The sequence below is a fragment of the Oncorhynchus keta genome, chromosome 19, assembly GCF_023373465.1.
Source record: "Oncorhynchus keta strain PuntledgeMale-10-30-2019 chromosome 19, Oket_V2, whole genome shotgun sequence".
Taxonomy (NCBI): Eukaryota; Metazoa; Chordata; class Actinopteri; order Salmoniformes; family Salmonidae; genus Oncorhynchus; species Oncorhynchus keta.
Window position 1 is genome coordinate 18,287,761 of NC_068439.1, and position 21,331 is coordinate 18,309,091.

The window sequence follows — 21,331 nt, forward strand, 5'->3', positions numbered from 1 at the left end:
CATGTCTGAAACATTGATCCATAAATTTGGGTGTGTCAGAATCAATACCTTATATTGCATTTAGTGGTGTACCATACATACTTTAACAAATTAAATTCATCACTAAGCTTAAAAATAAATAAATCATATTTTTATTATGAAACCACAGGTTTAATTTACATACATCCACTGTCAACATTTATTTTGCTGTGCATATTGAATGCACCATTTTGCTATAAAGTATCTTGAATTTGCTTTTAAGGAATGTAGTTAAAATAGCATTTATACACAACATACATTTTCTGTTTTACATATGTTCTACACATTTATTGCAAGACAGTCTTGGCACAGTACAGTACAAAAAAAGTTTGGACACCTATTCATTCAAGTTTTTTTTTCAATTGTATTTTCTACATTGTACAATAATAGTGAAGACATCAAAACTATGAAAGAACACATATGGAATCATGTAGTAACCAAAAACGTGTAAAACAAATCAAAATATATTTTATATTTGAAATTCTTCAAAGCTGCCACCCTTTGCCTTGATGACAGCTTTGTACACTGTTGGCATTCTCACAACCAGCTTCAGGAGATAGTCACCTGGAATGCATTTCAATGAACAGGTGTGCCTTGTTAAAAAGTTAATTTGTGGAATTTCTTTCCTTTTTAATGTGTTTGAGCCAATCAGTTGTGTTGTGACAAGGTAGAGGTGGTATACAGAAGATAGCCCCATTTAGCTGTATCACAACCGGCCATGATTGGGGGTCCCATAGGATGGCGCACAATTGGTTCAGCGTCGTCCGGGTTTGGCCGGTGTAGGCCGTCATTGTAGATAAGAATTTGTTCTTAACACACTTGCCTAGTTAAATAAAGGTTAAATATATATTATATTATATATATATTAAATATATATATATTTAAAGACCAAGTACATATTATGGCAAGAACAGCTCAAATAAGCAAAGCGAAACGACAGTCCATTACTTTAAGACATGAAGGTCAGTCAATGTGGAACATTTCAAGAACTTTGAAAGAATCGCAAAAACCATGAAGTGCTATGATGAAACTGGCTCTCATGAGGACTGCCACAGGAAAGGAAGACCCACAGTTACCTCTGCTGCAGAAGATAAGTTCATTAGAGTTAACTGCACCTCAGATTGCAGCCCAAATAAATGCTTCACAGAGTTGAACAGACACATCTCAATTTCAACTGTTCAGAAGAGACTGTGAATTGCTGTAAAGAAACCACTACTAAAGGACACCAATAAGAAGAAGAGATTTGCTTGGGCCAAGAAACACGAGCAATGGACATTAGACCGGTCTGATTAGTCCAAATTTGGTCTGATTAGTCCAAATTTCAGATTTTTAGTTCCAACTGCCATGTCTTTGTGAGATGCAGAGTAGGTGAACGGATGATCTCTGCATGTGTGGTTCCCACCATGAAGCATGGAGGAGGAGGTGTGATGATGTGGGGGTGCTTTGCTGGTGACACGGTCTGTGATTTATTTAGAATTCAAGGCACACTTAAACAGCATGGCTACCACAGCATTCTGCAGAGATACGCCATGCCATCTGTTTTGCACTTAGTGGGACTATAATTTGTTTTTCAACAGGACAATGGCCCAACACACCTCCAGGCAGTGTAAGGGCTATTTGACCAAGAGAGTGACGGAGTGCTGCATCAAATGACCTGTCCTCCACAATCACCCAACCTCAACCCAATTGAGATGGTTTGGGATGAGTTGGACCGCAGAGTGAAGGAAAAGCAGCCAACAAGTGCTCAGCATATGCGGGAACTCCTTCAAGACGGTTGAAAAAGCAAAGCATTCTAGGTGAACTTGGTTGAGAGAATGCCAAGAGTGTGCAAAGCTGTCATCAAGGTGGCTACTTTGAAGAATCTCAAATATAAAATATATTTTGATTTGTTTTACACTTTTTTTCTTAATACATGATTCCATATGTGTTATGCCATAGTTGGAATGTCTTCACTATTATTCTACAATGTAGAAAATAGTAAAAATAAAGAAAAACCCTTGAATGAGTAGGTGTGTCCAAACCTTTGACTGGTACTGTATATATTTACACTGGTATATCTGCTGTCCTCTAGTATAAAGCATTTCACTGTAAAAACCCTTGCAAATGTAGTTACATTAAGCTAAGGATCTATAGTTACCATTTCCCAGCGAGTCATTATTTCACAAAGGAAGTGGGGCTAAGTTGATGGCATTTAATCATTGTCACCTTTACTCTATGGATGTCCATGTCTCCATGGTTACATCCAATCTGTACTGCTGAACTCCTAACTTTCGTCTCGCAATAATACTTTCCTCCCCAAAAATTCCACTAGCCTATATCTCCCTGTTCCCTGTCCCCTGGTCTATTGCCCGTCTGATGTCAGACAGTGTCCCATACACCCAGCATAGTGTGGTGGTTACTGTTGATACTTCATAAGGTTATCCAGCTCTGTCTTGTTGATGGTGCCATAGGCCTGAGAATAGCTGCCCAGTTTGGCACGGGGATCCCCGGCTGCCACCACATTGGCTTTACTCTGGAAAACCTTCTTACTGAACCTGGGAGGGGCCCGTGCCTCTCGTGTCTGAGACTGGGACCGCTGGTTCTTTGTTTAACCCCCAAAAATAACCAAATGGAGAGAAAATATGGGTTAGAGGGGGAGACCAACATTTTATGAGGGGGAATATGGGACAAGTCCTTTACATCAAAATTTAGGCTACAATGTAAAAACATATCACAGCCAGCAGCTGAGTTCCCTGCTCTCAACAGGGTGATAATGAAACATTGGAAAAGGACACATTACAGAAGATGATTCATGGCATTGACATAATGTCTTCTCAATAGTGGCAGCAGAAACAGTATATGAGATCACAGAGTATGAGTTTGTTAAAATAGCAGGGCAATGTCCACTCACCAGGCGTGCAGAGGTGACACATATCCCTGAGGACACAGAGGGCTCGTCTCTGCGGACCAGCGGGTTGTTCTGGGGATGGGAGAGGGTCAGGGAGAAGGAACGGTTGTGGCTGACAGGTGCTGAGCGACCGCGCTGCAGAATCTGCTCCATAGACTGACAGATAGGAAAAGAGATAGAGAGCGCGATAGAGCAAAAAAAGAGAGAGAAATTATTACAGAAAAATATCTCCATCCATGTATATTTTGCAGTGGACACTCAAAATAACTTGTTGTGCTGCGTAGTGATCAACACAATGGCTCATAAATCTACAGTCTCTGTCTGTAATACAAACAACTAACATGCTTGTCTATCCAGTAGTCTATATTTGAGACATTCAAGGTGCTAGCTGAAGGTTGCGTCAGTCTGAATGTACGGAATTGTGTGTAATTTTTTCTCTTGTATTTTGCTATGAACAAGTGACGCTGCAACTAATCACTGAAGGTCCTAGTACGAGGACCGAGGAGAAACTGATGATTTGCACAAACACGTCACGTACACACATACAGGTAACTTCCAAAATAAAGGAAACACCAACATAGTGTCTTCATAGGGTGTTGGGCCACCACGGACAAGAACAGCTTCAATGCACCGTGGCATAGATTCTACAAGTGTCTGGAACTCTATTGGAGGGATGTGACACCATTCTTCCACAAGAAATGTCATAATTTTGTGTTTTGTTGTTGGTGGTGGAAAACACTATCTCAGGCGCCACTCCAGAATTTTCCATAGGTGTTCAAATGGGTTTAGATCTGGTGACTGAGACAGCCATGGCATATGGTTTACATCGTTTTCATGCTCATCAAACCATTCAGTGACCACTCATAATAATTTTTTTGGGGGGGTGCTTATATTTTTCCTGTAACAAGTCTGTAATGCAAATGTGTTTTTTGCATATCCCAACTCCCCCTGAGAAACCCGCAGGGAGTGGGATCACGACCAGGATCACAATGTCAAGCGGCTCTTGAGCAATTGGGGGTAAATGCCTTGCTCAAGGGCACAGCAGCAGGTTTTCACCTTGTCGGCTCCGGGATTTAAAACAGCAGATTTTTCGGTTACTGGCCCAACGCTCTAACCTTGAGGCTATACCTGCCACCCCCGTGCCCTGTGGATGGGGACATTTGTTTTTTACATGACCCTAAGCATGATGGGATGTTAATTCCAATGTTAATTTTGGGGTGGCAGGTAGCCTAGTGGTAGGTAGCCTAGTGAGTTGGGCCAGTAACTGAAAGGTTGCTGGATCGAATCCCCGAGCGGACAAGGTAAAAATCTGTCCTTCTGCCCCTGAACAAGGCAGTTAACCCACTGTTCCCTGGTAGGCCGTCAATGTAAACAAGAACTTGTTCTTAACTGAATTGCCAAGTTAAATAAAATAAATAATTGCTTAATTAACTCAGGATGCACCTGCTTTCAATATACTTTGTAGCCCTCATTTACTCAAATGTTTCCATTATTTTGGCAGTTACCTTGTCGGTATTGTATAACATCATGTATCTCAAGAGGATATAAAACAGGTGATTTATTCTGCAAATCCAACAATCTTTTTGAATTGTTATTGATTATTATTCCCTTGTTGCATGTTGTATTGTATTTAACATGATCTGTTACATCTGTTGTAACTAAACTCTTTCCTGGGACCTGAGTTTTTCCTATTACAACTCAGTTTTTCTTATGACAGTGGTACTTACAACAGTGTTGCCGTTAGCGCCCTCTGCTGGCAGTACAGTTACATTTTCAACACTCATCTGTTGCTCCAATTTCCTGCTGGCAGTACCAGAGCGAAAATAGTGAGGTGGTCCAGCCAGACTTCTAACAAAACCATCTGCATGAGAGAAATAGAAGACAAATACCATGAGAAAGAATGCGCCTGTGTGTATGAAGTGTGAAGGTGTGTGTGAATGTGAATGTTGGGGATCATATGCGTGTGTTCGTGTACTCACTGGCAACATGTGTGATGGGATTATATGTAGTCTTTCCCATGACAGGGCTAGCTGCAGGGCTGGTATTCTCCAGGGCTGGCAGGGTAGACACAGGTACTGGGGTGGGTATGGTGATAACTGGACGAGCAGCCTGGTGTTCAGTCTTATCATGAAGGGATTTAACCCAAAGGTCCCCTCCACCATCACCAGCCAGTGGGACTGGATCCGGCCCACCTTTGTTCTTCCCATTGGGCCTTTCCTTCCCATGGTCTCCACTGTCACACCCAGACCCAGAAACCGGCTCCTCTTTCTTCTTCGGCCTGGGCTGGATATTACGTAGCATTCTCCTTGTGGTCCTCTTCTCTAGAATCATCTTTTCCACGGGACAGAGATAAAAGATGGATAGAGAAGACTGATTATAGATACTGTGCCTTTTTTCAGTCGTTAATACAAATGTCTATTGTCATAATGCCTTGAAAGGAACTTGTTTCAAACTCAATTAGTAACTGTTCAACAATTGTCAGTAATGACCTACCCTAAGCCAACCAAACACAGAACACGAGACAGGTGTTCATCATCTTGCCTCCCCTCAGTATTACCTTGTAGAGTTTGTTGCGGTACTGAACCACTGACAACTGGACATCATCATCCACAGGCAGGATCACGGCATGGTCCAGACCTGGCTCCTTGTCTGGGTTGTGGAATCTCCAGTGAAATTAAGGGGAAAACACAAAGATTATGACATAACACAACACAAATAGAAAATAACAACATTGTTAAATCCAAGACGAGCACTACTCATTAACATTGTAAAAGCAAAAAACATAGTGCAATAGTTTTAACCAGGGCCCAGGTCAAAGGAAGTGCACTATGTAGGGAACAGGGTGCCATTTGGGATGCAACAAATAACAGAAATGAACGGTATTAGCATCATTAAAGGATTCTTGGGTATATAATGCAATTTGTGACTTAAGTCAGCTTCCTTGCCCTTTGGGGTCGAGCCTGGTTTTTTTAAATATTTTTTTTATTTTACCTTTATTTAACTAGGCAAGATCAGTTAAGAACAAATTCTTATTTTCAATGACGGCCTAGGAACAGTGGGTTAACTGCCTGTTCAGGGGCAGAATGACAGATTTGTACCTTGTCAGCTCAGGGGTTTGAACTTGCAACCTTCCGGTTACTAGTCCAACGCTCTAACCACTAGGCTACCCTGCCGCCCCATTACTCTTAACTGCTGATTTAAAAGGCCGTTATACAATACATTTGACTGGACACGATTGATAACCAGCCTATAGAGACTTGTATGAAGCACATTGCACTGCATTTTAATGTATGAGATATGCTGTATAAATAGATTGGACGTTACCTGGAGACGTAGAGGTGCTGCAGGGCCTGCTCAGCGGTCAGCCTCTTATCTGGGTTGAAAACCAGCAGGCGACACACCAGGTCTAGGGCATCAGGGGGCACCGACGGCTGCAGAAGGTCCTCTAGAGGCACCTGGGGCCTGGCCACGCAGGCAGACAAATACAGACAGCAGCACTGTGAATAAATCAAGAGCTTGCAACTATATATGGTTCTATCTGCAAAAAGATGATTATGAGATAATTGGCTTTAACGTTCCGAACCCTCATTGGTTTGAATGGTGTTAGCAAATTTTATTTAGCATTCTTTTGAACTTAACAGCATCAATTGGGGGTATTTAGAGTACTATATGGGTAGATAACTTTGAATATAACAAGGCAATATCAATAACTATATTTTGACAAAACTGCAGATAGAACCTTATAGTCTCAAGCTCTCAAAATGTCTAGACACCTTTTATATAGACATATTTACTTCTGTAGGACTTCCGCTATGACTTACCTCAGTAGCATCCTCTGAATCACAGAGGCACCATACTCAGATCTGATCGAAAGTACGTCTGAAAACAAAATCACATATCATTACTTAAGTAATGATCAGTTGGTCAGTTAACTTGGTCAGTTAGAAGCATAAAAGTTTGATTCCACCACTAGTGCTCAACAAGCAAATAGCACACTAGCAGTTTTCTGTGAACTGTGAAGCCAGGAATGAATACTCACCCTCTGGGCTAGGGTATGGAATGGCACTCATGATTTTTTCTATCTGGTTGATGGTGGAGGTTCCAGGGAAAAGGGGCTTCCCAAGCAGCATCTCTCCTAGGATACAACCTATACTCCACATGTCTACACCCTTTGTGTACCTATAGGAGAAATCAAAGTATTTCAGTGATTTCACAGGCACTGACAGGTTTCTGCAAGAATACTTACCTTCCCATTGGGTGCATTATTTGATAAGAAACCCAAGTTAACACTAAATCAAGAAAACAGTTCACTCTTTCAGAGATGTATTCAAGCCTGAAGAAGTGGCTCAGTTTATTGAGAAACTACAGCAGGTCTCAGTACATGTGTACCTTGAGGAGCCCAGCAGGATCTCAGGAGGTCTGTACCACCGCGTCGCCACATACTCTGTCAGCGCCGGGTTCCCAGCATCCTCCTGGATCTGGTAGAGAGATCTTGCTAAACCGAAGTCACACAGCTTCACAAAGCAATCCGTGTCAAGCAGAATATTGGACGGCTGTGGGAAGAGGAAAGCAAATTCAATAATGTCATCCAAATTGTTTTTCCTCCAGAAAAAGAAGAATTGGATAGCGTCACCCATACTGGTGGCACCAGCACATCTGCAAAATGCAATGTCATATTCTCAATATGCACACTTCTTAGTACACTGGCAATTTAAACATTCTACTGTACCTTCTGGTCTCTGTGGATGACATTGCCTGAGTGCATGTATTTGGTGGCCTTAAGGAGTTGATGCATGACATAGCGTTTATGGATGTCTTTCAGCAGGTTGCCTTTCTTTATCACCGCGTGCAGGTCGGTGTCTGCAACACACAGGTGGTAAAAACAGTAATAACCAACAGGAATCATCCAGCATTCAACATTCATCCATACCACACTCAGAATAATGTCATCTTTCAATAAAACACTCAATGAATAACAAACCAGACACGTCGCGTTTCCCATAAACAATCTGCACACTCCTGCAGTGCCCCAAAATTAGCCAGGGTTGGACAAAGGAGGCATTTTCCATGGTGGGGTGTGCCAGGGAAAACATGTGCCGTGATGTTGGCCCACACTCAGAGATTAGCCTGCAGAGATCAGAGAGCAGTCCAATGTGTGGACTCAGCAGGCATCGCAGGCAGCCAAGAGGAGAAGAGCCCTCCCCTCTCACACCTCCCTCTGGTGCCAGGTTTAAACTGCTGCATAACCTTGCAGCTTGCCTGCCTGACTGCCTACATTCTTTCTGTGTTGTTATTTCATAATGGCCAACCTCATCAAATGTATTACAAGGTAGGTGTAAAATAATAAATACAGTGGGAAAGCCCTGATGAAAATAAATGTATTTTATTGGGTATCAGGGTGATTTTGACCATCAAGAGTCATCGATGCAAGCATCTTGCATGTATATCTGTTATTATTAATAGGCATGTAATATTATATAGTGTGCGACCATTTCACAAATCACCACAATCCTGAAGTCAACCGACAGAAGATTCAAAATGGATGTCAATAGACAATCCACATAAGAGTCCTCACCCATGTATTCAAAGACCAGGTAAATATCGTTGTCATTTTGAGCTCTGATGACGTTCAGCAGTTTGATGATGTTGGCATGATCTCCAAATTCCTGCAGGGAGAAATACATAACTGTTTGAAAAAGACACAAGCACGCACACACAGTCCTCAAAGACCACCGTAAATTAATTAAAACAACATTATGACCGAACATGCCCCCATTCACATTGAAGGGGCTGTAGTGGAGCGGGTAGAGAGTTTCAAGTTCCTTGGTGTCCACATCACTAACAAACTATCATGGTCCAAACACACCAAGAAAGTTGCGAAGAGGGCACAACAACACCTTTTCCCCCTCAGGAGACAAAAGATGTGGCATGAGTCCCCAGATCCTCAAAAAGTTCTACAGCTGCACCATCGAGAGCATCCTGACCGATTGCATCACCGCCTGGTATGGCAACTGCTCGGCATCCGATCTCGGCATACTTCAGAGGGTACGGCGTACAGCCCAGTACATCACTGGGGCCAAGCTTCCTGCCTTCCAGGACCTACCTACAGGATCCTGTGAAAAGTTTGGACACACCTACTTATTTGCAGGAATTTTCTTTATTTGTACTATTTTCTACATTGTAGAATAATAGCGAAGACATCAAAACTATGAAATACCACAAATGGAATCATGTAGTAACCGAAAAAGTGTTACACTTTCTTTTTTAAATAAACCCTTTGCCTTGATGACAGATTTGCACACTCTTGGCATTCTCTCAACTGGCTTTCTATTAATTTTTTATATAACCTTTATTTAACTAGGCAAGTGAGTTAAGAACAAATTCTTATTTACAATGACAGCCTACCCTGGCCAAACCCTAACAATGCTGGGCCAAGCCAATTGTGCGCCACCCTATGGGACTCCCAATCACAGCCAGTTGTGATACAGCCTGAAATTGAACCAGGGTCTGTAGTGATGCTTCTAGCAATGAGATGCAGTGCCTTAGACCGCTGCGCCACTCGGGAGCCCAAGGCTTCATGAGGGCAGTCACCTGGAATGCATTTCAATTAACAGGTGTGCCTTGTTGAACATTAATTTGTGGAATTTCTTTCCTTTTTAATGCGTTTGAGACAATCAGTTGTGTTGTGACATGGTAGGGGTGGCATACAGAAGATAGCCCTATTTGGTGAAAGATCAAGTCCATATTATGGCAAGAACAGCTCAAATAAGCAAAGAGAAACTACAGTCCATCTTTACGTTAAGACATGAAGGTCAGTCAATCTGCAAAATTTCAAGAATTTTGAACGTTTCTTCAAGTGCAGTCACAAAAACCATCAAACACCATGATGAAACTGTCTCTCATGAGGACCGCCATAGGAAAGGAAGACCCAGAGTTACCTCTGCTGCAGAGGACAAGTTGATTAGAGTTAACTGCACCTCAGATTGCAACCCAAATAAATGCTTCACAGAGTTCAAGTAACAGACGCATCTCAACATCAACTGTTCAGAGAAGACTGTGTGAATCAGGCCTTCATGGTCGAATTGCTGCAAAGAAACCTTTACTAAAGGACACCAATAATAAAAAGAGACTTGCTTGGGCCAAGAAACATGAGAGATGGGCATTAGACTGGTGGAAATCTGTCCTTTGGTGATGAGTCCAAATTTGGCATTTTTGGTTCCAACCGGCAAAAGGGTGGCTACTACTAGAATCTAAAATCTAAAATATATTTGAAAATATAATACTTTGGTTACTACATGATTCCATATGTGTTATTTCATAGTTTTGATGTCTTTACTATTATTCTACAATGTAGAAAATAGTAAAAATTAAGAAAAACCCTTCAATGAGTATGTGTCCAAACTTTTGACTGGTATTGTGTATACTAGGTGGTGTCAGAGGAAGGCCTAAACATTTTTTCTAAGACTCCAGTCACCAAAGTAATAGGCTGTTCTCTCTGCTACCGCACGGCAAGCGGTACCGGAGTGCCACGTCTTGGTCCAAAAGGCTCCTTAACAGCTTCTACCCCTAAGCCATAAGACTGCTGAACAATTAATCAAATGGCCACCCGGACTATTTACATAGACCCCCACCCCCCCTTTGTTTTTACACTGCCGCAATTTGCTGTTTATTATCTATGCATAGTCACCTTACTCCTACCTACATGTACAAATTACCTTGATTAATCTGTATTACCGCACATTGACTCGGTACCAGTACCCCATGTATATAGCCACATTATTGTTATTTTATTGTTACTTTAAAAAATAAAATAAAACATTTACTTTAGTTTATTTAGTAAATATTTTCATAACTCCATTTTCTTAAAACTGCATTCATTGTTGGTTAAGGGCTTGTAGTAAGCATTTGATGGTAAAGTCTACACCTGTTGTATTTGGTGCATGTGACAACTAAAATGTGATTTGGTTTGACTACAAAAGGGAGAATCTTCTTAGGGATGGTGGCATAACAGTCTAGATGGTGTTGGGATGGGTCAATGTTGAAATGCTATGTGATGTAAACCATCCAGAGACTGGTGTGCCAGTGTTTCTGTGAGAGATCGTAACAGCCTTATTATGGACACTCACTCACAGCTTAAGGCCCTGGCCTCTGTTTTCCCTGGCTGGAGTGGATGGTGGAGACTGGAGACCGATAAAAGCGGACCACGCTGTTTGCTTGTCCTGTGTGACCAGTTTTCTATCCACTTTCATGAGGACAGAATATATGGTCACCATCTGAATGATTAACTAAGCACCAAAATCACACAGCAAACTTTCCCCAATACTGTTAGTAGTCTCTTTAAATATCCTTAAGAGTCTATTGACGCACCCATGCATCAATTGAAATAACATAAGAACAAAATCTCCCATCAACATCCATCTGTTTAAGCTAGAACTATATTTTTTTGCATGGGCTGTGTCTCAATCCACTGCATCCACCTATGTTGGCCTTCTGCATCTGAGATGGAAGGCAGTAGTGTAAAGTACTTAAGTAGAAATACTTTAAAGTACTACTTAAGTAGTTTTTGGGGGGGTGTCGGTACTTTACTATTTATATTTTTGACAACTTTCACTTCACTACATTCCAAATGAAAATAATATACTTGTTACTCCATACATTTTCACTGACACCCAAAAGTACTTGTTCAATTTTGAATGCTTAGCAGGAAGGAAAATGGTCAAATTCACACACTTATCAAGAAAACATCCCTTGGTCTACTTCTTCTTATCTGGGGGACTCACTAAACACAAATGCATTGTTTGTAAATTATGTCTGAGTGTTGGTGTGTGCCCCTGGCTAACCGTAAGAAAATATATTAATACTTTTATTTTTGATACTTTAAGTACATATTAACAATTACATTTACTTTGATACATAAGTATATTTAAAACCCCAAAACCTTTTGACTTTTACTCAAGTACTATTTTACTGGGTGATTTTCACTTTTACTTGAGTCATTTTCTATTACGGTATCTTCACTTTTACTCAAGTATGACAATTAGGGTACTTTTTCCACCACTGGTGGAAGGTGGCCAGGCTACAGCGGTGTTTGTCAGACCACGAGACATTCCGAAAATTATCTTCTCACTAAAACATCTGTAGTGTCCGAACGGTTTGGCTTAACTAATAATGAACCAATCTATGGAAAGATGAGATTCCCATGAACACGATTGAGTTCTCAGTTTTGCTGTACGACCCCCACAAGTGTCACGGGACTCGTCTGAATGTTGGGCTACTGAGTGGCGCAGCGATCTAAGGCACTGCATCTCAGTGCTAGATGCATCATTACAGACCCTGGTTCGATTCCAGGCTGCATCACAACAGGAGTGTTTGGGAGTCCCATAGGGCGGTGCACAATTGGCCCAGCATCGTCTGGGTGAGGCCGTCATTGTAAATAAGATTATTTTCTTAACCGACTTGCCTAGATAAATGAAAAGGGTAACCTGGTACCGGTTCTATCTTTTAAATGGAAGTATGGAGGTAGTTTTATGCAAATAAAAAAGAAGGCTTAAATATGTGTCCAAAAACCAAAAATGTTTCCTGAGCTTTCTTATATCTCCTTTTTGACTGTTTGTTTTGCCATTTATGAGTGTTTTATTCAATGTGCTTCTATGGGCTTTAGCAGTAAAGGCCAAATTCTATATTTTGTCAAACCAATTTTTGTATAACTGGTGTATTTGTTTTACACCGACAAGCATCCTAAAATTCTAAATCAAATAGCTAAATTATCCACCATCTTAAAATAATTCCATATGTTAGTTTACATATGGCACACCCTACCCCCCAGAATAACTCAACAGAACTGTATCTGTCACATTAGCATCGGGAATTATCAGTTTACACATTAATTTAAAAACCATGCCATAAACATTTTAGTGTCCATTTTGTTATCCATAATCTCTCGTGGACAGACCATGTTTACGTGAGATTTTTGGTTCTTGCCTATGTTATTCACAACTTTTTTACTCTTCCTGAAGAGCAGGAGCCATCTGGTGTTTACATTATGGTATGCAAGCACGGCCCCAGTTTCCATAGCAACAGGACCATTCTACTCTGGCTGTGGAGCTGGCTGCAGGCTGCGCTTGTGCTCCCTTCAAACAAAACCCACTTCAACTTTCCATTTGTTGTTAATATAACCGGTGTGAAATGGCTAGCTAATTAGCGGTGCACGCTATTAGCGTTTCAATCGGTGACATCACTTGCTCTGAGACCTTGAAGTAGTTGTTTCCCTTGCACTGCAAAGGCCATGGCTTAATAACGATGCTTTGTGGGAGGCCGTTGTTGATGTGTTCAGATGGTCCCTGGTTCGAGCCCAGGTTGGGGAAAGGAGAGGGACGTAAGCAACACTATTACACTAACTGATATAGGTATTCATTCTTACCTGAAGAAACATTATTTCTCTGAATGTCCTCTGTTGAGAAAAAAACATTGTGACAAATCAATCTTAATTGACAATCTATTTAATCATTAACAACAACAAAAATAATACACAAGCTGTTTGAGAACCCCTGGCTGTTACAGTATTTCAAAAATTATAATTAAATATAGTCAAGGTTGTTGAACAGAGTCTTCTTTGCTAAGCTCCAGAAACCTGCACAACATATACAGTATTAAGGTTATACCTCTGTAGCTACACCTTGTTAATGGCAGTGGCATATATTATTATTTATTATTATTACAATGTCAATGACCAATATCATCATGTATCACAAACCTGGGCATCAGTCCTATTCCTGAAGGCATCAAATATTTTCTTAACAGCCACAACTTCTCCTGTCTGCCTGTCCACAGCCTTCCATACAATCCCATATGCCTGGACACAGATAAAGAAATATAAAACTGTTAGAGAATCATTATAAGGATTAAAGGTTAAACAAACTGCTACAACACTGCAGTTGAGCCCCAAGAGAAACTAAAATCACAATATGAAAATAGACAGTGAAGTAGAGTGGAGAGTAAGGAAAGACAAAACGTTCTAGAGACATTACTAAGCACTTTTAGAGTCAGCAGCACATCGAGGAGAGGTGACTGGTTATGACAATGGGTCCCCCGACAGACAGCCCAGTGCTGAGCTGAGAGGACACATGATCAGGTTCACTGGTCCCTCTGTGGCCAGTCCCACCTGGCGTCAATGACATCCTGCTTAACAAGCAAAGCAAGGCTTACTTTAATATTATCAGACGGAACGAAAACTGGAGAAATAGGGGTTGTCAAGGAAGATTTTCTTACATGTTTTTGACAAATTACTGTCTTGGAACTTATTCTTGGTATTGTAACCTGGGAATAGTGCCCAAACACATTATTTTCTTGGGTAAAATTAAACTGTAGTTAACTGTTAACAAGTGTAATATGACCGTTAGCCTCCCCTCAAGGGAATATTAGTTAGCATCTGTATGATGTATCTACATGACTCAACAGTGTCCCAGGTTTACCAACTGGCACTATACAGTTCAGAGATAGATCTGGCCTCCCGGATGCTTATAACACATGGCGAGAAACTCTCTTCTTGGTTTGTCAAAGGGAATGAAGGCAGAGATTCCATTATTCTATGTCTGGGGATAAACAAAACAAAAGCTTTGGACTCTGAAGTCACTGATTTTTCTATTTCCCTAGTATCAAAGTCTACTGATCTGGCTGAAAGAAACAGCTTGTTCTGAAAAAGTAGACAATCCTCTAGCTTATGACATCATTATTCAAAGGAACTTTAATTCTGGGGAATTGTAAGAATTTTTCTTCATGGAAAGACTGGGGAGGAAAAAGTGAAATGTAGCAATGTGTGCAATTGAAAGTAATTTGATTATTCATTTAAAATACATTTTCAAAACCGACAGAAAACGTAAAAAACTAATTGCTTTTTGTAGCTATTATTGTTTGACAGCAGCGTGCAATACAGCCGTCATTCATAAATTCGATCTTCTTCCCAACAAATAACTTTTCACATAACTATAAAAACCGGAGACAGCCTCGATTACTTACCCCCTTTCCAAGTCTTCTTTGTATTTCATATTTCATGGAAATATGATCCTCCACCTCTGTGACGTTCATCCTTATTCTTTGTTTAGATAACTCTATGCAATGTTTCTCATGCCTTAATTACAATGTAACAGTCTCAACCCCAAGTTGAAATTCTGCAAAGAAAAGTTTGATCATGAACGTTCTGAAAACATGTGATTCAAGGTATCAACTTCTTGGAGCTGGAATCTTCACACCCTTTTGTTTGAATGAGTTAAATATAAAACACGTGATTTTAGCTAGCTATGTTGTTTAGCAGCCAGCAGCATGCAAGCTAGCCCCTTTGAACTTCTGAGCTAATGTTGAATGGTTACTGGTCAATCACAGTCGTTGCCCACAGATACATTCATTCACAAATATATCCCTAAAATAAAATTACCCATGGTCTCCTTTGAAAGCACTGAAAAGGTCAGGTTCAAGGATATCAGCGACAGCCGATGGTGGTTTGCTGCTGGATAGAAAAAAAGCATATCGGGTTCTTTTTGTAATTGTTTGTTGTCCTGGAGACGCATCTTTGCAGCTGAACCCGTTCCCGACCGCTTTTTAAAGGAGCCGTATTCTTTATTTTCTGAACCGAATGTCTTATCAATATGTCCAAGATACAAAGCAAAAGGTGCAATGAATAACCATAGAATTCACACAAATGTTAAAACATGATTAAAGTCGGACACCAAAGTTGGAGGTAGATTTTTTATTTTTATATTTTTATTTCTAAAAAAAGATGTTACATGCTTTTTTAAATTCAAAGTTGCATTATTTACAATGATACATCTTAATAAATATGCTCTCCCTAATTATAATTGAGGGGTGAAACACATTTAATCAGCATCCCAAAATGAAGAGGGAATTCTATGAATCCACCTGTCTCCATTGCCCACCTGATGTGGCCAAACCCTCACATCTAAAGAAAAGCTTAATTATGCATATTAACTGAAGTAGTAGTACTACTATAATATTTTACTCAAATCAAATGAGAAAAACAAAGCCATTGACAACAGCCACATTTCCTTAACCAGAGTGTTTCAACATAATCATCAATAAGGGTGCATTACATACAACTCATAACTAATGTGAACCAAGTTAACCTAACCATCTGTTACAACTGGAGTTAAAGTAATAACCTCTACACAAGTTATTGGACTGTCTCGGAGTGCAGATGGGGAACAGCAATATACTGGATTTCACCCAAAAATTGCAGTTTGTTCTTTTCTAAATGTTATTTCCACCACTTGTCAAGAGATTTCCCATCCCTTATCAAGCCAATCAAACGTCTTAAACCACGTCCGGTCACTTAATTTTTTTACATGTTTTACGTCTCGTCTTCAGCTAAAGTGACTTATAAAGGGATCAGACTCACTGGGCCTTGTGTTGATATTTCAAACCAGTAGTAAACATGGTTCTACGTAGATTCAAGAATGCAGGCTGATACAAGCAGCCTTAACACAGTACACCGTCACTCAGGCTGGAGAACTACAACTCAACAAGGCATCCAATTGAACAGGAAGACCATCCCACGAGGCAAGACCACCGCACCGGATGCTGCCAAGAGTCTAGGTTAGAGTTCAAAGGAGAAGACAGACAGATACTGTACCAAAGATGGGAGGAAAGAAATATACTATTCAATGGAATAATACAAAGCACAAACAGGGGTGATGACTTCAGAGACGTGTAGAGGAGAGGAGGAAGGGGTTGTACAATGATAAAAGAAAGGTGACAACAGTCCTGGATGATGTGGGTAGATTAGGAGGAGTGTAAGAAGCGGTTGAAGGCATTGTAGGCTGACTCCAGGTCAAACAGCATCTGGCGAACCTGGGAGTCGTCCAGCTCATCAGAGGCTGACATGCTGCTGAGAGTGGTCAACCTACAGAGGAGAACAAGCAACTCTTTAGCTTCTGAATTACTATACTATTTAACGAGGCAAGTCAGTTAAGAACAAATTCTTATTTACAATGACGGCCTACCCCGGCCAAACCCTAATCTGGACGGGCCAATTGTGCACAATTGTGCACCGCCATATGGGACTCCCAATCACAGCCGGTTGTGATGCAGCCTGGAATCGAACCAGAGTCTGTAGTGACACCTCTAGCACTGAGATGCAGTGCCTTAGACCGCTGCGCCACTCTGTGTTAGTGTTAAGCCTACTTCGTCATTCTTAGACAACAAGAGCCGGTTTCCCGAACACAGATTAAGCCTAGTTTAAAGAGCATGGTCAATGAGGACTCTCCATTGAATGTGCTACTTAGTCTAAGACTAGGCTTAACCTGTGTCGGGGAAACCAGCCCCTCAATGAGTTTAAATGAGGTACATCTTTACCAGAGGCTGACTTTGTCCTTGGCCTCATTGTCTGGGGGCATGTTGCTCATTCTGTTCATGGTCTCCATCAGCTCTCTCAGGTCTGGTTGGATCTGAACAATTCAAACCAATTAATCAGTCAGTCAATCAAACATAGGGCCTGGTGTAGTTCCTAACCACTTTACCTGACAAGTTATATGGCTGCATTTAGACAGGCTTTTCAGACAGATCTTTTGCCAATAAATGGTATTTTGACCAATCAGATTTTTTGCCAATAAACCTGCAAAATATTCAAATTGGGCTATGTAGCCTATAAATAGGGACCCCAAGGTTTTCCCAGACCTAATTATAGGTAATATGTTAATGTTCATTGTCATTTATCTCAGTCCGATCTATTTACCTCATCCATGGCCCGGATCTCCAGACGTAGCTTGTCCATCACAGTGATAAAGAGCTGGGGAAAAGAGAGGAGAAACAGAAAGCAAAAATGTTTGACTGACTATTTCACCATCTGTCAGCAACCTGAAATTTACTGCAGCACAAGCATACTCTTTACAATGTGTGGTCCAATCAGTCCAAGCCTATCAACGAGTGAGCGTTATATGTCCTATGATGCCAGTATATCAAGTAGTTCCTCTCTGTTCAGCGGTCCTTTCGGATATTGGCAGGATTGATGTGGGATTCAATTTGCTGTGGCACTTGAATCAAATAAAATGTAATTTGTCACATACATGTGGTTAGCAGATGTTAACGGGAGTGTAGTGAAATGCTTATGCTTCTAGTTCCGACAATGCAGTAATAACCAACGAGTAATCTAACCTAACATTTCCACATCTACTACTTTATACACACACAAGTGTAAAGGGATGAATAATATGTACATAAAGATATATGAATGAGTGATGGTACAGAGCGGCATAGGCAAGATGCAGTAGATGGTATCGAGTACAGTATATACATATGAGATGAGTAATGTAGGGTATGTAAACATGTAAAAGTGGTATTGTTTAAAGTGGCTAGTTATAATTTAAAGTGGCTAGAGTTCAGTCAGTATGTTGGCAGCAGCCACTCAATGTTAGTGGTGGCTGTTTAAGTCTGATGGCCTTGAGATTGAAGCTGTTTTTCAGTCTCTCGGTCCATGCTTTGATGCACCTGTACTGACCTCGCCTTCTGGATGATAGCGGGGTGAACAGGCAGTGGCTCGGGTGGTTGTTGTCCTTGATCTTTATGGCCTTCCTGTGACATGGGGTGGTGTAGGTGTCCTGGAGGGCAGGTAGTTTGCCCCCGGTGATGCTTTGTGCAGACCTCACTACCCCCTGGAGAGCCTTACGGTTGTGGGCTGAGCAGTTGCCGTACCAGGTGGTGATATAGCCCGACAGGATGCTCTCGATTGTGCATCTGTAAAAGTTTGTGAGTGCTTTTGGTGACAAGCCAAATTTCTTCAGCCTCTTGAGGTTGAAGAGCCGCTGCTGCACTCCTTCACCACGCTGTCTGCGTGGGTTGACCAATTCAGTTTGTCTGTGATGTATACCCCGAGGAACTTAAAAACTTACTACCCTCTCCACTACTGTCCCGTCGATGTGGATAGGGGGGTGCTCCCTCTGCAGTTTCCTGAAGTCCACGATCATCTTTGTTTAGTTGATGTTGAGTGTGAGGTTATTTTCCTGACACCACACTCCGAGGGCCCTCACCTCCTCCCTGTAGGCCGTCTCGTTGTTGTTGGTAATCAAGCCTACCACAGAAGTGTGGTCTGCAAACTTGATGATTGAGTTGGAGTCGTGCATGGCCACACAGTCGTGGGTGAACAGGGAGTACAGGAGAGGGCTCAGAACACACCCTTATGGGGCCCACAGTGTTGAGGATCAGCGGGGTGGAGATGTTGTTACCTACCCTCACCACCTGGGGGCGGCCCGTCAGGAAGTCCAGTACCCAGTTGCACAGGGCGGGGTCGAGTCCCAGGGTCTCGTGCTTGATGACGAGTTTGTAGGGTAAATGGTGTTGAATGCTGAGCTGTAGTCGATGAACAGCATTCTCACGTAGGTATTCCTCTTGTCCAGATGGGTTAGGGCAGTGTGGTTGCGTCATCTGTGGACCTATTGGGGTGGTAAGCAAATTGGAGTGGGTCTAGGGTGTCAGGTAGAGTGGAGGTGATATGGTCCTTGACTAGTCTCTCAAAGCACTTCATAATGACGGAAGTGAGTGCTACGGGGCGGTAGTCGTTTAGCTCAGTTACCAGTTACTTTCTTGGGAACAGGAACAATGGTGGCCCTCTGGAAGCATGTGGGAACAGCAGACTGGGATAAGGATTGATTGAATATGTCCGTAAACACACCAGACAGCTGGTCTGCGCATGCTCTGGTCTGCGCATCCCCAGCCATCGTCTGGGCCTGCAGCCTTGCGAGGGTTAACACGTTTAACTGTTTTACTCACGTCGGCTGCAGTGAAGGAGAGTCCACAGGTTTTGGTAGCGGGCCATGTCAGTGGCACTGGATTGTCCTCAAAGCGAGCAAAGAAGTTGTTTAGTCTGTCTGGGAGCAAGACATCCTGGTTCGCGACGAGGCTGGTTTTCTTTTTGTAATCCGTGATTGACTGTAGACCCTGCCACATACCTCTTGTGTCTGAGCCATTGAATTACAACTCCACTTTGTCTCTATACTGACACTTAGCTTGTTTGATTGCCTTGCGGTCACCTTTCCCTGGTTAAAAGCAGTGGTTTGCGCTTTCAGTTTCACGCGACTGCTGCCATCAATCCACGGTTTCTGGTTTGGGTACGACATCGCCGATGCACTTGCTATTAAACTCGCTCATCGTATTCATCAATGTTGTTTGACGCAATGCGGAACATATCCCTTAAGGGCGCACCAACACAGTGTTCTGGGACGAGCCAGATAATGATTCAAATTAAGAAAATTACTTCATGCTGAAACAGAATGTACTTTATTATTCAATCTACATGGGGCTGTAAAAGGCTTCAATGTTGGCCAAAGGCCAAAAGCCCAAAGTGAACACTGGGATTGAAATCACTCAGTCAGTGTTTAATGTCATGGGCATGGTGAAGAGACCTACCGATACGATATCTGCAATGCAGCGATTCAGGTTGCCCTTGTCATCCTTGATGGTGATTGGTCGATCCTCCTTGATTCTCTCCATAGCTAGCGGGCAGTCAAGCTAACATATAAGAGAAGGGAGAGGAGAACAACATATGGCATAACCCAATTGACTCATATTCAGATATTGTTCTATTGTTCAGCAACCCGCAGAGTTGCCTAAAGCACTTATACATCTGTGATCAGCCACAATGCGTTATATTGAGTGGATTACATCTTCTATCTGCAAGACCGGCACTCTACTCAAAGCAGTGTGACTGATATAAACTCACTCTGTACTTCCTGCAGAAGTCATCAATAGACCCCACGTCAGATCCCTGGACCTGTTTGAAAGCAGCCTTGTATTGCACCAGCAGCCTGGAGCAAGCAGCCGTGTACCTGACAGAAACACACAGTAATCAATCTCATAACATATTTTCAAACTCTGATGTTGAAACAACCTCATACATATACAGACAATATTTTTTAACACACACACACACCTTTATTTACAGTCCATGACACATGCGTACACAACCAGTGAAGTGTAAACTCACTCATTAGGGGTCACACAGTCTTTGATGTAAGCTTTCTCCAGGGCCTGAAGTGTCTTCACCACAGCAAACAGCTCTGCCATGTTGTCAAATCTTGATTAATACAAGCACAATGCTCAATGTTAACATTTAACCTACATGGATTGTGAATAGATTATATTATTAATTTACAGTCAATAATGTTCACTTACTTCTCTCGTTCTCTTGCATTCTTGTACAATTTTACTTCCTAAAAAACAGAAAACTGTCTTATTTTTTCTTTCTGATAAAATGCAGGTACAAAAAGCAGGTAACAGCAGGAAACTCACAGCCAAATTAAATATCTAAAAGAGCTCCACCAAATATACCACAAGAAGCAATTATGCAAACCCTACAAAACTCCACACCACTTACCTCATACAATTCAGGTTTATTGGCAGGAGCTATAATGAAGAGAAATATAA

General features: G+C 41.6%; 2 protein-coding genes across 6 annotated transcripts in view; both read right to left on the reverse strand.

The window, feature by feature from the left end:
- Positions 1–108: 108 nt before the first annotated feature.
- On the reverse strand, positions 109–15,458 carry LOC118370974 (mitogen-activated protein kinase 15). Of its 3 annotated transcripts, XM_035756247.2 has the most exons (15): positions 15,336–15,458; positions 14,921–15,072; positions 13,659–13,757; positions 13,326–13,355; positions 8,481–8,571; positions 7,635–7,765; positions 7,295–7,458; positions 6,945–7,084; positions 6,727–6,784; positions 6,230–6,367; positions 5,463–5,568; positions 4,885–5,236; positions 4,633–4,766; positions 2,909–3,061; positions 109–2,599 (listed from the first exon to the last, which is right to left on the reverse strand). In XM_035756247.2, exons 2-15 carry the CDS (start codon positions 14,987–14,989, stop codon positions 2,414–2,416), a joined length of 1,851 nt encoding a protein of 616 aa, XP_035612140.1. In that variant the 5' UTR covers positions 14,990–15,072; positions 15,336–15,458; the 3' UTR covers positions 109–2,413. The 3 variants fall into 3 exon arrangements, with proteins under 3 accessions (XP_035612140.1, XP_035612142.1, XP_035612141.1); XM_035756249.2 differs by lacking the exon at positions 15,336–15,458 and having other exon boundaries at positions 109–2,593; positions 14,921–15,314; XM_035756248.2 differs by lacking the exon at positions 15,336–15,458 and having other exon boundaries at positions 14,921–15,313.
- A 174-nt stretch (positions 15,459–15,632) lies between these two features.
- Positions 15,633–21,331, reverse strand: part of vps28 (VPS28 subunit of ESCRT-I) — a 7,936-nt gene continuing 2,237 nt past the window's right edge. For all 3 annotated transcript variants that reach the window (XM_035756243.2, XM_035756244.2, XM_035756245.2), the window contains exons 3-10: positions 21,282–21,310; positions 21,080–21,117; positions 20,892–20,981; positions 20,628–20,733; positions 20,315–20,416; positions 17,649–17,702; positions 17,270–17,361; positions 15,633–16,817 (exon numbers count right to left, since the gene is read on the reverse strand). In XM_035756243.2, coding sequence (XP_035612136.1) covers positions 16,697–16,817; positions 17,270–17,361; positions 17,649–17,702; positions 20,315–20,416; positions 20,628–20,733; positions 20,892–20,981; positions 21,080–21,117; positions 21,282–21,310 — 632 coding nt within the window. In that variant the 3' untranslated portion in view covers positions 15,633–16,696. The remainder of the gene's footprint in view (positions 16,818–17,269; positions 17,362–17,648; positions 17,703–20,314; positions 20,417–20,627; positions 20,734–20,891; positions 20,982–21,079; positions 21,118–21,281; positions 21,311–21,331) is intronic.

What these genes read in the sequence shown, in the direction of transcription:
- LOC118370974 (XM_035756247.2), bottom strand. Translation starts at nt 14,989, where the DNA reads ATGAACGTCACAGAGGTGGAGGATCATATTTCCATGAAATATGAAATA. An exon ending in GGAATAGGACTGATGCCCAG is followed by an intron (nt 13,356 to 13,658) that starts GTTTGTGATACA and finishes TTTTCTCAACAG; the next exon opens with AGGACATTCAGAGAAATAAT. An exon ending in ATCCTGCTGGGCTCCTCAAG is followed by an intron (nt 7,085 to 7,294) that starts GTACACATGTAC and finishes TTTCTCCTATAG; the next exon opens with GTACACAAAGGGTGTAGACA.